Source organism: Salvelinus fontinalis, unplaced genomic scaffold (genome assembly GCF_029448725.1).
Source record: "Salvelinus fontinalis isolate EN_2023a unplaced genomic scaffold, ASM2944872v1 scaffold_0285, whole genome shotgun sequence".
In the NCBI taxonomy this organism is placed as follows: domain Eukaryota; kingdom Metazoa; phylum Chordata; class Actinopteri; order Salmoniformes; family Salmonidae; genus Salvelinus; species Salvelinus fontinalis.
This window is the reverse complement of record NW_026600494.1, coordinates 177273-193090: the sequence shown is the minus strand read 5'-3', so window position 1 is coordinate 193090 and position 15818 is coordinate 177273. Positions and strand designations below refer to the sequence as shown.

Below are 15818 nucleotides of genomic sequence, written 5' to 3'. Positions count from 1 at the left end.
TCAATGGCAGAAAAAGGGGCTGGTACAAAAATGTTTATTTGTTTAGACCTCCTCTTTCACCATTTTAAGCTATCAACTCCAAACCAACGTTGACAGGTTCGGTCTGACCATACTTAGATTGCTTGTCAAAATATTTTTTTATTCTTCTATACCGGTATATATACTTTTTTAACCATTTACAATTTGCAAAAATTAACATCGGGTTGAATGAGAACCATAGGAATACAGAGGTAGCTATTCAAAACGGTTTTGCTCCTTGGCCAATTAAACTACCAGACCCAACATTAAAATGTTCAGGCTATCCTAACTTAAAATTATTTTAAACTGTTATTGACTATAACTATATACATTTGCAGAAATTAGCATAAAATAACTCACCAACTGTAAACTCTTGAACCGTTCAAGATAGACCAAACCAACTTTGACATGTTCAGGCCATTGTAACTTGAAATGATTTAAAACATGTATCAACTATAACTATATAAATAGTTTACTTTTTATACTTCTTCTGCTACCACAAAATACTTTTAGAGCTAAAGCAAGCCCCATAACTTTACTGAATGTAAAGTTACCAATGTGTTTTTTCCATTTACAATATTCTAATTTGTAAAAACAAAAAATGAAATGTTGTTAGCTAGGAATCGCATTGGCTATTTATCCATTATATTTACAGATTATAATTTGTTTTGTGCTTTCTCAGTGCGGTGCTTCAGCTCGTTTTCAGACTACTAACCCTTTTAGCCTACTCTTTTATTTACTTATTTTTTACTTTAGAAATATATTTATTCTCTTTAAATTCAGGTTGTTTGCGGATTCTGTATTTTTGTATTTGAACTTAATAATGAAAAAAAAATTGGAGGACAAGAAAGGCGGATTTGCAAAACATTAGATTCATTTTAGTAGCACCTACAACATGATAGAGCAGCGGGTGGTAACGTTGAAAGGTATAACTAACAAGTCGTGTGTGTAACCAATTTTTATTTTTAAAAACAACCTTTATTTTGAAAAACAATTCAGGAAGTAGCCTTACTTTTGTTTCCGGAATGAATTTCTGTGTGTAGTCTACCGTCTACATTGTGAACTTTGAATTCTCAAAACGTTGACTGAATACTGCAATTTACTATAACATAATTGTTTAACATTTACATAGTTCCAAGGACATGTGTGATAGCGTCGCCTTTCATGCTCAGCTAGCTTCAATAATTGAGGTTTTGGCGAATGCAGCCGTTGCCGAAATTTGTAAACTTGTAGATGACGGCCATGCTGCCTTACGTTTGGAAATCTCCCATAGCCAGAAAGAAATCGATAACCTGCGGAGGAAGCTGCTTTTGACAAAATTCCAGAGTTCTCAACGTGGCACAGAGAAATTCGGAGCCCTGCGACGCACAGTTCACAGGCGCGACACCGATCTTGTTGCCCGAGCAAGAGCGAGCTTCGTTGGAAAGTCAATAGGCAGACATGGATATTGTAGGTTTTTTACCTTATTTAAACACGTTCAAATAATTTGTAATGTAGAATATGTAACGTTTATGAGGGTTTATCTTTTCTGGTGCAGTGGAGAATCGTTTTTCCTACAGCGAAGGGGACAACTTTACAAAGGATGTCACGAACTGGAAAGACGCAAGTCGCACCGCGACAGGCCAGGATGGAGGCATGCAGGTCAGTTGTCATTGACACGGTCAAATTGATGATTTATTTTCTCATTTCAAATGCTGTTTGGATATTTTTCTAATCAAATGTTTCTGATGAATACAAAACAGGTGGCAGATACGCAAGAGTCACCTCTTATCAAAATGGAGAACCTTGGTACCAGCAGAACAGAAGGTCATTTTATGCAACTAATCAAATCTATGCAATTTACACATTGTTGAGTAAAGCCTTTATTGCAGTATTTGATTAAGTTCTTGGTCATTACCCATAACTAATAAGTAAGGCAAAAAATAATCAGTCTTCACTACAGGAAGCTGATGTTGTTCTTTACGTTGACCCATTTCAGAGATTGTCCAACTGGTCAGTGAGAGCAGTGAGAAGTTCATTGCGGCTGAACCAGGTTCTTCATCATGTACTGAAACCACAGACCTTCTGGACCAGCAGGGCAACCGAGACAGAGCTCCAGACACCTCACTTGATATAGAACCTGAAAACCAGACCTTCCAGCATCCAGCGTCACAATACAACAGAGCAAGACAGGACCATCAGGTTGCTGAGGGTGTGACCTGGGAAACTGACCATCAACCCATAGAATACAGCCTGTCCCAATGGACAGAGAACCAAGAGACTGACAACCGAACTGTGAATGCTCCTCACAATTCCGGGTCAGACTCCAAAAGGCTGCCTGGACATCCAGAGAGGAGAGGGGTGTCTGGTAACTCTGGGGTCTGCATGTCTGCTTTGGACTCTCTGGACTGGGTGTCTGATGTGGTGCTGGTGGACTCAGTTCCCATTAAAGTGGAGGCAGATATGAGTTCAGAATGGAGCATAACTGGCCAAGAGGTGACATCTGGAGAGGTCTGTTCAGACGGCAGGCAGCTTGTGGACAACAGAGGAAGAGGGGGAATGGAGTCTGGACAGACAAAGTGTCCCACCGACACTGAAAACACAGAGCAAGGTAGAACTATAGGATCAAGGTCCAAGTTTCCAGATTTCAATGGACTGTCTAACCGAAACAGCTTTTCATCCCCAAGAGTTACTCTCCACCAGGTTCCCCAAAGAGGGAAGCAAGCCCCCTTCCTGAATTTCAACAGAGGCTCCAATTTTTCATCGAAAGGCATAGAAAAGCAGCCGCAACAGCTAACATCTCACTCACCCAAGAGGCAACTCCGGTGCAGCCTCTGCGGAAAGCCCTTCCCTCAGCCGGCGCAACTGCGGAGTCATATGCGTGTCCATACAGGGGAGAAACCGTACGGCTGCAGCCACTGCACCAAGCGCTTCTCCCACAGGCACCAGCTGAAGATGCATGAGAGGGTGCACACCGGAGAGAAACCATTTCACTGTGTCTACTGCGGGAAGTGCTTCACCCAGTCCAGTCACATGAAGAGGCACCTCCTCGTCCACACTGGTGGCAGGCCACAGGACATTGGGCTGCCCTGAGTGTTCCAGGGTGAAGTTTCCCCTTGGTACAGATCTAGGATCAGCTTTCTCTTCTCCAATCCTAACCTTAACCATTAGTAGGAAAACATCTAAAACTGACCCAAGATCAGTGTGTAGGGGCAACTTCACACTACTCCGCCTGGTGTAATTATAGGTAAGGCCAGGAGTTTTTCCTCACCACGTGACTAGACCAGGGAAAAACTCCTGGACCTAGTTGTAAGGGGAATGGCTCAACACTACTGTGGTTTTCATATGCATACTGGGTCCTTGTGCTTTTAACAGTTTGGATAGTTACCACATTCAGCACTACCCTCTGTGTGTAGTGGTGGTAGTGTTTTCAGCTGGCTTGGTCCAGAGTGGACTGTTAATGTATAAGTTATTATAGGTGAAGATTTTAAACATCCTTTTGAATATGTATTGGTGCAGTGGTGAACCAAAGAACATCAATTATGAATGCAGGAAGCTCTGGACAGGTGCCTGGGTGAGCTAGGCCTGTAGGTGGTTGAGAGCTCGTTGCTCGGCTCATCTCGTACCTGGACATAGGGAGGAGGAGGGTGCAGGGAAGAGGGTGACGGTGACTGTCACTTTCTGGACATCGACATGGCAGAAGAGAAAGCCACAGGTTCCCTGGGTGCCAGCACACTCCTGGACCTTGACACAGATCTGGCGACCCAGCAGGTGCAAGGCGAGAGTACTGACCTGGAATGGTAGGCTCTCAATGGTTGACTTTATAGAGGGTTTATTATGGTTAGATTTATTGGCGGCTTTATGGAACTATCTATATCACTTTACACTTTCCATAATATTCAGCCTAGGAAAACCATTGTCTGTTCAAAGTGGCAATTTGTTTTTGAGTCCCAGAATTAGAATGAATAGAATTAGAATTCATTTAATTCAATCAGAATTCTCTCTGGTTTATTCCTTTCCATTCTGACTCTGTTTTGAGTGAGCTAAACCAGTTCGGATGTGCACCAGTACTCTAGAACCAAGCTACTCACTCACCTCTTCTTTATTCCCAGAATCCCCAGAGGTACTATGGTCTGGGGAAACATAATCTCTTGGAGGTAAGTAACAGTACCTGTAGGTTTATCTAGCCTAGAACAGGCAGAACATCACCTTCCTACTTTCATAATATCAGATTTGAAACCGTTCACTCATTGTTTTTGATTCTCCATACATGATGCTATTTTTTGTTGTTGATTAACATTCATATAATAGACTAATATAAATGTCTTCTTGACTTGGACATGTAGCCTTAGTGACTTTCCTCATATACCACTGCTTAGCTGCCAAACTGATTGTTCCGGACTAGCACCTGATCTATATACAGATACAATATGGAAACAATTGAATTAACTTTGTCTTTGCAGCTTCCTCTGGAGTCGCTGGTGTGGATCTTCTGGGATATGCTGCATGTGGACGGGAAGAGAGGCTACTGGAACCTGTCTCTGGTCACAGCGGAACCTTCCGTACCATCCTGAGAAAGCTGTCATCAAGGCAAAGAGTGGCTCCTTTGAAGAATATAAAATATATTTTCATTTGTTTAACACTTTTTTTCAGTTAATACATGATTACATATGTTAATTCATAGTGTTGATGTCTTCACTATTATTCTACAATGTAGAAAATAGTAAAAAGAAAAACCCTTGAATGAGTAGGTGTGTCTAAACTTTTGACTGGTACTGTATATGCTTTTTAAAACTATAACCGATAAAATGTTTCATAAATGAACATGGGTTTGGATGAGAACCATAGGAATACAGAGGTAGGTATTCAAAATGGTCTGGCACCTTGGCCAATTAAGCTACAAGGCCGAACTTTAAAACATTCAGCTCATCCTAACTTAAAATTCTTTAAAACTGAAAGACTATAACTATATATTTGCATAAAATACTCTGCAAACGTAACTATTCAACTGTTCAAGTTAGAGACACCAAACCAATTTTCACATGTTCAGGCCATCCTAACTAAAAAAATATTTAAAACATTTATAAACTATAACTACAAATGTGCATAAATTAGCATATCCATAAAATGGTACAGCTGTTGTCGGAGTTTAGAGTGACGAAAAGTAGCTAGTTAACGTCAGCTAACGGATTTCTTGTCTCGTCAATGAGCAGCCCAAATGTAGCCGTTGCTATGTGTACACACGCAGAGGAGCGCATGGGGCAGTGCAGGAAGCAAGGGACAGACCGAGATTAGCTATTGATACTAATTGAGGAAGTTACTGTGTTTCTAATTATGTGTTGAGAAATCGGGCTTCGGTAGGGTAGGGCATGAGCGTCACCAGCATGGGTAGGGCTCGGCCTAAAATGTCATGCCTCTGCTTTTCTTTTCATTCAAATAGTTAAAATACCACTAAAATACTTTTAAAGAGCTGTCATCACTAGATGTATCATCACATTTCCCTCCCCAAATAATAGCCTAAATGTTTCTAATTCATTATGAGTTCCTCCCTTCCACCACAACAGCAAGTCTTCATATTCAGAAAGCATTTTCTATCTCACTTTGAACAACCGACCTATGAAGACTCTGTACTGTTTGATCATTACATCCTCATTAAACTAAAATCAAACTTCATTGACATTTTTACAAAATGCATCTATTTATCTGAAACCCCCAGCATGGATTGAATTGCTTTGCTTTCCTACGAGTGTTGTCTACATGATCCTGCCTTTTATTACCATCGTCTGACAGATCTTTGTCCTATCTCTTCTTTCAGTTTTCACACTCAACTGTAGTTTAGACATTGTGATCTTACTGCCCCACAATCCAAAGCAATACGGTTGATATAGTAGTCTGTCAAAGTAATCAGACCAATTGTTTTACTAAATATAACTTTGACTACAGTGCATTCAGAAAATATTCAGACCCCTTCCCTTTTCCACATTTTGTTACACTACAGCCTTATTCTAAAATGTATTAAATTATAATTTTTTCAATCTGCACATTACACTATAATGACAAAGTGAAAACAGGATTTAAGAAATGTTTGCAAATGTATTAAAAATAAAAAAAATCAGATACCTTATTTACATAAGTAATCAGACCCTTTGCTATGAGACTAGAAATTGAGCACAGTTGCATCCTGTTTCCATAGATCCTCGAGATGTTTCTACAACTTGATTGTAGTCCACCTGTGGTAAATTCAATTGATTGGACATGATTTGGAAAGGCACACACCTGTCTATGAGGTCCCACAGTTGACAGTGCATGTCAGAGCAAAAACCAAGCCATGAGGTTGAAGGAATTGTGTCGAGGCACAGATCTGGGGAAAGGTGCCAAAAAATGTCTGCAGCACTGAATGTCCCCAAGAACACAGAGGCCTCCATCATACTTAAATTGAAATAGTTTAGAACCACCAAGACTCTTCTTCTTGGTCGCCCGGCCAAAGTGAGCAATCGGGGGAGAAAGGCCAGGGAGGTGACCAAGAGCCCGATGGTCACTCTAACAGAGCTCTAGAGTTCCTGTGTGGAGATGGGAGTACCTTCCAGAAGGACAACCATCACTGCAGCACTCCACCAATCAGGCCTTTAGGGTACAGTGGACAGACATAAGCCACTTCTCAGTAAAATGCACATGACAGCCCGCTTGGAGTTTACCAAAAGGCACCTAAAGGACTCTGACCACGAGAAACAAGATTCTCTGGTCTGATGAAACCAAGATTGAACTCTTTGACCTACAAGCCAAGTGTCACGTCTGGAGGAAACCTGGAACCATCCCTACGGTGAAGCATGGTGGTGGCAGCATCATGCTGTGGGGAAGTTTTTCAGTGGCAGGGACTGGGAGACTAGGCAGGATCGAGGGAAAGCTGAATGGAGCAAAGTACAGAGAGGTCCTTGATGAAAACCGGCTCCAGAGCACTCAGGACCTATGACTGGGGCGAAGGTTCACCTTCCAACAGGACATTGACTAAGCACATAGCCAAGACAACGCAGGAGTGGCTATGGGACAAGTCTCTGAATGTCCTTGAGTGAACCAAGCCAGAGCCCGGACTTGAACCCGATCGATCTCTGAAGAGACTTGAAAATAGCTGTGCAGTGACGCTCCCCATCCAACCTGACAGAGCTTGAGAGGATCTGCAGAGAAGATCGGGAGAAACTCCCCAAATACAGGTGTGCCAAGCTTGTAGCGAGAAGACTCGAGGCTATAATCACTGCCATAGGTGCTTCAATAAAGTACTGAGTGATGGTCTGAATACTTATGTAAATGTCATATTTCAGTTGTATTCATAATTTTTTTTGCAACGTTTTCTAAAAACCTGTTTTTTTCTTGGTCATTATGGGGTACTGTGTGTAGATTGAGGGGGGGGGGGGACTAAAATGGGGGAACATTTTAGGATAAGGCTGTAACGTAACAACATGTGATAAAAGTCAAGGGGTTTGAATACTTTCCGAATGCACTATTTAAAGTAAATGCTTTGCTTTAAATAGTAAAGTAAAACTGGTTCAACTTCTTCCACTTTAAGGACCTAAAGGAAGCCCCATAGCTTTACTTAATGTAAAGTTACCATCTAGTTAGCAAGTTCTTTATACAGTTTTGTCATTTATAATAAAAATGATATATTCAGATGTTTGTTTTTAATCTTTCTACTGTTACATTGTTCAGCGTTAGAGTGTATTCTCAGTGTGGTGCTTCAGTTAGTTTTGAGACTACTAACCCTTAGCCTTCTCTCTTGATTGACTTATTTTTAACTGAAGGAATACATTTATTCCTTTTAAATTCAGGTTGTATGCTGATTCTGTATTTTTTTACTTGAACTTATTAGTACAATTGTTGAAGGACAACGTGAGCTTGTTATATTTGTATTCACCTAATTGAAAGGCAAATTATATTTTTTTAACAATTTGATTCCTTTTAATAGCAGCAACAATATGATACAGCAGCAGGTGGCAATGTTGGAAGGTTGAACTAAGGGAAATCTTGTGTGTGTAACCAACCTTTATTTTGAAAAGCAAACTTTTTTTATTTTGAAGAACGATCCAGGAAGTAGCGGAACAAAAACAACAACAAAAATTGTGTTCAATGCTCTATGGTGTGAACTGTGTAGTCTGAAGACGTTGACTTTACACTGCAATGCAAATTACTATAACATAAGTGTTTAACATAAACATAGCGCTAAGGAGATGTCCGATACTGTCGCATTTCATGCTCAGCTAGCCTCCATCGTCGAGGTTTTGGCGAATGCAGCCGTTGCCGAAATCTGCAAACTTGTAGATGACGGCCATGCTGCTTTACGTTTGGAAATTTCCCATAGTCGGAAAGAAATCGAGAACTTGCGGAGGAAGCTGGTTTTGACAAAATGTCAGACTTCTCGACGGGGCACAGAAAGATTCGGAGCCCTGCGACGCACAGTTCACAAGCACGTGGACACTAATCATGTTGCCCGGGGAAGAGGGAGCTTTGTAGGGAAGTCGACAGGCAGACTTGGATATTGTAGGTTTTTTACCTTATTTAAACACGTTCAAAAACATGATTGGTAATGTAGAATCTATAACGTTTATGGGGGTTTCTCTTGTTTGGTGCAGTGAAGAATCGTTTTGACGACATTGAAGAGGGCAACTTTATGCAGGATGTCACTACCTGGAAAGACGCAGGACGCACAGCGACAGACCATAATGGTGGCATGCAGGTCAGTTGTCCTAGACATGGTCAAATGTATTGTTGTTTAATCATATTTCAAGTGCTGTTGTGGATATGTTATTAATAAAAAGGTTTATGATGAATACAAAACACAGATGGCAGATATGCAAGAAGAAACTCATGTCAAAATGGAGAACCTTGACACCAGTACAATAGAAGGTATTTTTTGTTGTTGCAACTAATCCAATCTATGCAATTTACATATTATGTTAAGTAAAGCTGTCCATGTTTATTGCAGTATTTCATTAACTTATTGGTCATTACCCATAACTAATAAATAAAGCAAAGAAGAATCAGTCTCCACTACAGGAAGCTGATGCTGTGCTGTGCTGTGCTTTACTTTTCCCCATTTCAGAGATTGCCCAACCGGTCAGTGAGAGCAGTGAGAAGATCATTGTAGCAGAACCAGGTTCTTCATCATGTACTGAAACCACAGACCTTCTGGACCAGCAGGGCAACAGACACAGAGCTCCAGACACCTCACTCAATATAGAACCTGAAAACCAGACCTTCCAGCATCCAGCGTCACAATACAACAGAGCAAGACAAGACCATCAGGTTGCTGAGGGTGTGACCTGGGAAACTGACCATCAACCCATAGAATACAGCCTGTCCCAATGGACAGAGAACCAAGAGACTGACAACCCAACTGTGAATGTTCCTCATAATGCAGGGCCAGACTCCAAGAGGCTGTCTGGACATCCAGAGAGGAGAGGGGTGTCTGGTAACTCTGGGGTCTGCATGTCTGCTTCAGGCTCTCTGGACTGGCTGCCTGATGTGGTGATGGTGGACTCAGTTCCCATTAAAGTGGAGGCAGATATGAGTTCAGAATGGAGCCTAACTGGCCAAGAGGCGACATCTGGAGAGGTCTGTTCAGACGGCAGGCAGCTTGTGGACAACAGAGGAAGAGGGGGAATGGAGTCTGGACAGACAAAGTGTCCCCCTGACACTCAACATGCAGAGCAAGGGAGAACTGTAGGATCAAGGTCCAAGTTGCCAGATTTCAATGGACTGTCCACCCAAAACAGCTTTTCATCCCCAAGGGTTACTCTTCACCAGGTTCCCCAAAGAGGGAAGCAAGCCCCCTTTCCGAATTTCAACAGAGGCTCCACTTCTTCATCGAAAGGCATAGAAAAGCAGCCGCAACAGCTGACGTCTCACTCCACCAAGAGATATCTCCGTTGCAGCCTCTGCGGGAAGCCCTTCCCCCAGGCGTACCTAAGCAGGCACATGCGGGTCCATACGGGGGAGAAACCGTACGGCTGCAGCCACTGCACCAAGCGCTTCTCCCACAGCCACCAGCTGAAGAGGCATGAGAGGGTGCACACCGGAGAGAAACCGTTTCAATGTGTCTACTGTGGGAAGTGCTTCACCCAGTCCTGCCACATGAAGAAGCACCTCCTCGTCCACACTGGTGTCAGGACACAGGACGTTGTGCTGCCCTAAGTGTTCCAGGGTGAAGTTCAGACTAGATACAGATCTAGGATCAGCTTCCTCTCCCACAATCCTAACCTTGACAATTAGTGTATTTTTTTTCTTCTTTAAACTGACCCAACATCAGCATCTAAGGGCAACTTCACACTACTCCTCCCAGTGTAATGATAGGCAGGGCCTGAAGTTTTTCCTCACCACGTGACCAGGCCAGGGAAAAACTCCTGGCCCTAGTTGTAAATGGAATGTCTCAACGCCACTGTGGTTTATATATGAATACTGGGTCCATGTGTTTTCCACTTTGAATGGTTTCCTCATTGAACACTTCCCTCTGTGTGTAGTGGTCGTGTTTTCAGTTCAGCTGGCTTGATGCTTGGTCCAGAGTGGACTGATAATGTATAAGTTATTACAGAGGAAGATTTTAAACGTATTTTAGTCAGTTAGCAGACGCTCTTATCCATAGCGACTTACAAGAGCATTTAAGGTTAAGTGCTGTGCTCAAGGGCACGTCGACAGATTTTTCAGCTTGTCGGCTAGGTGATTCCAACCTGCGACCTTTCAGTTATTGGCTCAACGCTCTTAACCGCTAGGCTACATCCTTATGAATTTGTTTTTGTTCAGTGGGGAACCAAAGTACAATAATTAAGACTACATTTCCATTAACTTGTCAATAAGACAGATTCCCTATCAGACTGATAGGCTGTAACGATGTAGATGGATTTCATATCAATGTGAACAGAGTTCAGGAAGCATTGGACAGGTGCCTGGGCGAGCAAGGCCTGTTGGTGGTTGAGAGTTTGTTGCTCGTCTCTGTTCGTACTTGGACGCAGGGATGAGGAGGAGGAAGGCGCAGGGTTCCCAGACGCCAGCGCACTCCTTGCCCTGGAAACGGACCTGGCGACCCAGCAGTTGCAAGGAGAGAGAGAGTGCTGACTGGAATGGTAAGCTGTCAATGTTTGTCGTTTATACAGGGTTTAATATGGTTGGATTTGTAGAGTTCTATAAAGCCGTCTTGATACCCCTCTACCCTTCCCATCATATTCTGCCTAGGAAAACACTTTTGTATTGACAGTTGCTATGAGATTTTGAGTCCCATAATTAGAATCCATAGAATGGTCCTTTGGAGGAAGGATTTTTGGGATATATTTGACATTTGTATCCTAAAGCGTAATTAGTTGAAGTTTGTATATTTGTGACATTTTGGCCTTACCCAGTACTCCTTTTAAAGACGCCATGCTTCAGTTGTAGGTGCTACAAAGCAACATTTAGTGTCATATACAACTTTACTGCTTGCTCTGTATTTTGATTAGTATTTTATAACACATTTCTTGCATTAATTTGTGAATATTTACAAATATGAATATTGAAAGTATACGTATTTTTTTATTAGGCTTTTACATTTTTTTTTACAAACATTGTCAAACATGATGTACTTTACAGGCAATTCAAAGTTCTGTTAGCTCAATACTTTAAAGTTATGGCTTCTTTTATAGAGACACTTTGGCATAGTAAACAATGTAACCAATCACAGCCCTCCTTTTAAGTGTCATTGCACATCCTGCAAATCAAGAGCAGAGGTGACTATTTTGAATCCATTTTCACATTCACTCTGTTGGTAATGCTTAAAAATGTGTTTTACTCTAAAAGTAGCAGAGATTCCACTCTGTATCTTTGATATGCCCATAGTGTATTATGTTTGCCAAATCAAAAGTGGGATATTTTCACTTCATGCTGTTATTTTTCTACATTCCGAAATGTATGTAAGAAATGTTATTGAAATCAAAATACATATGACAGAGCAAGCAGTTTAGCTTCATATGACACCATATATTGGCATGTAGCACCTACAGATAAAACAATATGGAGTCTTACAGGAGTCCTGGGTAATGTCAAATTCGAACTATAGTTAGTTATTTCTAAATCATGCTTTAAGACACTGTTAAATGTGTATATATATATATATATATATATATATATATATATATATATATATATATATATATATATATATATATATATATTACTCAGCAAAAAAAGAAACGTCCTCTCACTGTCAACTGCTTTTTCAGCAATCTTAACATTTGTATGAACAATCTTAATATTTGTATGAACATAACAAGATTCAACAACTGAGACATAAACTGAACAAGTTCCACAGACATGTGACTAACAGAAATGGAATATTGTGTCCCTGAACAAAGGGGGGGGTCAAAAGTAACAGTCAGTATCTGGTGTGGCCACTAGCTGCATGAAGTACTGCAGTGCATCTCCTCCTCATGGACTGCACCAGATTTGCTAGTTCTTTCTGTGAGATGTTACCCCGCTCTTCCACCAAGGCACCTGCAAGTTCCTGGGACAGTTCTGGGGGGGAATGGCCCTAGCCCTCACCCTCCGATCCAACAGTTCCCAGACGTGCTCAATGGGATTGAGATCCGGACTCTTCGCTGGCCCTGGCAGAACACTGGCATTCATGTCTTGCAGGAAATCACGCACAGAACGAGCAGTATGGCTGGTGGCGTTGTCATGCTGGAGGGTCATGTCAGGATGAGCCTGCAGGAAGGGTACCACCTGAGGGAGGAGGATGTCTTCCCTGTAACGCACAGCGTTGAGATCGCCTGCAATGACAACAAGCTCAGTCCGATGATGCTGTGACACACCGCCCCAGACCATGACGGACCCTCCACCTCCAAATCGATCCCGCTCCAGAGAACAGGCCTCAGTGTAACGCTCATTCCATCGATATTAAACGCAAATTCCGACCATCACCCCATGTCACAGATAAAACCGCGACTCGTCAGTGAAGAGCACTTTTTGCCAGTCCTGTCTGGTCCAGCGACGTTGGGTTTGTGCCCATAGGCGACATTGTTGCCGGTGATGTCTGGTGAGGACCTGCCTTACAACAGGCCTACAAGCCCTCAGTCCAGCCTCTCTCAGCCTATTGCGGACAGTCTGAGCACTGATGGAGGGATTGTGCGTTCCTGGTGTAACTTAGGCAGTTGTTGTTGCCATCCTGTACCTTTCCCGCTGGTGTGATGTTTGGATGTACCGATCCTGTGCAGGTGTTGTTACACGTGATCTGCCACTGCAAGGATGATCAGCTGTCCATCCTGTTTCCCTGTAGCGCTGTCTTAGGCGTCTCACAGTACGGACATTGCAATTTATTGCCCTGGCCACATCTGCAGTCCTCATGCCTCCTTCACCATGCCTAAGGCACGTTCACGCAGTTGAGCAGGGACCCTGGATATCTTTCTTTTGGTGTTTTTCAGAGTCAGTAGAAAGGCCTCTTCAGTGTCCTATGTTTTCATAACTGTGACCTTAATTGCCTACCATCTGTAAGCTGGTAGTGTCTTAACGACCGTTCCACAGGTGCATGTTCATTCATTGTTTATGGTTCATTGAACAAGCATGGGAAACAGTGTTAACTTCACAAATCTTCATAAGAAGAGTGAAGTTATTTGGATTTTTACGAATTATCTTTGAAAGACAGGGTCCTGAAAAAGGGCAGTTTATTTTTTTGCTGAGTTATTTATATATATAATAAACTCAATCAACAATCCTTCCTATAATGGGCCCTGCTATGGATTAAATTGAATGCAAATTAAAAGTTTTCAAGTTTTGTGTGGATTCACCCATAAATGTCTTCTACAGTTTGACTTGTAGCCTACTTAGTGACTTTCCTGTCTTCTGTTCAACGACAAACACTTTATCGATATAGGCAACTAAAACACTAAAAGCACAGTTGCTTGCAGCTTCCTCTCGAGTCACTGGTATGGATCTTCTGGGATATATTGTGTGTGTGGAGGGGAAGTGAGGCAACTGGAACCTGTCTCTGGTCTGCAGAACCTTCAATACAATGCGGACAAATTACATTTTCAGGAAGTACTCCACAGGGAAGGTTAGTATCAATAAATTCCTTAAATCTGAAAAAGCCTATGGGATACAGGCACATTTTTTAAAAATTAATTAATTCTATATCATGGAGTGCTCTGAGGACAGTTTCATGAACCATGTTTCCATAAAAAAATATTTCCAGATAAAGGAACGTCTTGAATCTCATTCTGTGATTGGTTGTTACGGTCTTACAAACGTCATTGTATGTCAACACTGTGCAAACACCTCAAAAAGTGCCTGTGTCCCATAGACTTAAGATTCTTTACTTGTGCATTCATATTCCATGTATTCCATTCTGGTTTGTCTGACAATCTGTTCTGTTCTGTGTTTATTTTCCAGAGATCAGATCCTGAACCCCAGTAGTTACTGAAAGGAGAAGCCAGTACATTGTGCTTACAGGTTACTGTGAAGGACAACATAAACCATTATATGCTTGCTGCTCTTCTTACACCTCTATTACTAATAAAACGTTTATTTACAATGTTCTCGTTTATTGTAAAAACATAAAGCTACATGTTATTTAGGTGTTTAGCTATTACTCAAGACTATCAAAAATCCCTTTGGCTATTTATATACAGTACCAGTCAAAAGTTTGGACACACCTACCCATTCCCAAGTGGGCTCCAGAGTGACGCAGCGGTCTTAGGCACTGTGTCTCAGTGCTAGAGGTGTCACTACAGACTGGTTCGATTCCAGGCTGTGTCACAACTGGCCGTGATTGGGAGTCCCATAGGGCTGCTCACAATTGGCCCAGCGTAGTCTGGGTAAGGGTTTGGCCGGGGTACGCTGTCATTGTAAATAAGAATTTGTTTTTAACTGACTTGCCTAGTTAAAAAAATATACTTTGAAAGTTTCTTCAAGTGCAGTCACAAAAACCATCAGGCGCTATGATGAAACTGGCTCTCATGAGGACCACGACAGGAAAGGAAGACCCAGAGTTACCTCTGCTGCAGAGGATAAGTTCATTAGAGTTAACTGCACCTCAGATTGCAGCCCAAATAAATGCTTCACAGAGTTCAAGAGACATCTCAACATCAACTGTTCAGAGAAGACTGAATCAGGCCTTCATGGTTGAATTGTGGCAAAGAAACCACTACTAAAAGACACCAATGAGAAGACGAGACTTGCTTGGGCCAAGAAACACGAGCAATGGACATTAGACCGGGGGGAAGTCTGCTTTGCTCTGATGAGTCCAAATGTGAGATATTTTGTGAGAGGTAGAGTAGGTGAACGGATGATCGCCGCATGTGTGGTTCCCACTGTGAAACATGGAGAAGGAAGTGTGATGGTGGGGGGGTGCTTTGCTGGTGACACTCAGGGATTTATTTAGAATTCAAGGCACACTTAACCAGCATGGCTACCACAGCGATACGCTGTCCCATCTGGTTTGCGCTTAGTGGGACTATCATTTGTTTTTCAACAGGACAATGACCCAACACACGTCCAGGCTGTGTAAGGGCTATTTGACGGAGAAGGATAGTGATGGAGTGCTGCATCAGATGACCTGGCCTCCACAACCCAATTGAGCTGGTTTGGGATGAGTTGGACCTCAGAGTGAAGGAAAAGCAGCCAACAAGTGCTCTGCATATGTGGGAACTCCTTCAAGATGGTTGTAAAAGCATTCCCCAAGAAGCTGGTTAAGAGAATGCCGAAGAGTGTGCAAAGCTGTCAAAGGAAAGGGTGGCTACTTTCAAGAATGTAAAATCTAAAATATATTTTGATTTGTTTAACACTTTTTTTGGTTACTTCATGATTCCATATGT

The 15818-nt window shown here is 42.1% G+C and overlaps 3 protein-coding genes across 7 annotated transcripts in view; 2 read left to right on the top strand and 1 right to left on the bottom strand.

The window, feature by feature from the left end:
• LOC129845363 (zinc finger protein 777-like) overlaps positions 1 to 15818 on the bottom strand; it is a 61915-nt gene that overhangs the window by 33307 nt on the left and 12790 nt on the right. The gene's annotated exons all lie outside the window — the stretch shown is intronic.
• Positions 1044 to 5670, top strand: LOC129845373 (uncharacterized). Of its 2 annotated transcripts, XM_055913277.1 has the most exons (6): positions 1044 to 1467; positions 1556 to 1659; positions 1761 to 1824; positions 1997 to 3797; positions 4110 to 4154; positions 4461 to 5670. In XM_055913277.1, exons 1-4 carry the CDS (start codon positions 1161 to 1163, stop codon positions 3088 to 3090), a joined length of 1569 nt encoding a protein of 522 aa, XP_055769252.1. In that variant the 5' UTR covers positions 1044 to 1160; the 3' UTR covers positions 3091 to 3797; positions 4110 to 4154; positions 4461 to 5670. The 2 variants fall into 2 exon arrangements, with proteins under 2 accessions (XP_055769252.1, XP_055769251.1); XM_055913276.1 differs by having other exon boundaries at positions 1997 to 4154.
• LOC129845371 (neurotrophin receptor-interacting factor homolog) lies at positions 7964 to 15740 on the top strand. 3 transcript variants are annotated; one of them, XM_055913269.1, is made up of 6 exons: positions 7964 to 8526; positions 8619 to 8722; positions 8829 to 8892; positions 9089 to 11105; positions 13914 to 14059; positions 14395 to 14536. In XM_055913269.1, exons 1-4 carry the CDS (start codon positions 8217 to 8219, stop codon positions 10177 to 10179), a joined length of 1569 nt encoding a protein of 522 aa, XP_055769244.1. In that variant the 5' UTR covers positions 7964 to 8216; the 3' UTR covers positions 10180 to 11105; positions 13914 to 14059; positions 14395 to 14536. The 3 variants fall into 3 exon arrangements, with proteins under 3 accessions (XP_055769244.1, XP_055769245.1, XP_055769247.1); XM_055913270.1 differs by having other exon boundaries at positions 13880 to 14059; XM_055913272.1 differs by lacking the exons at positions 13914 to 14059; positions 14395 to 14536 and adding an exon at positions 15479 to 15740.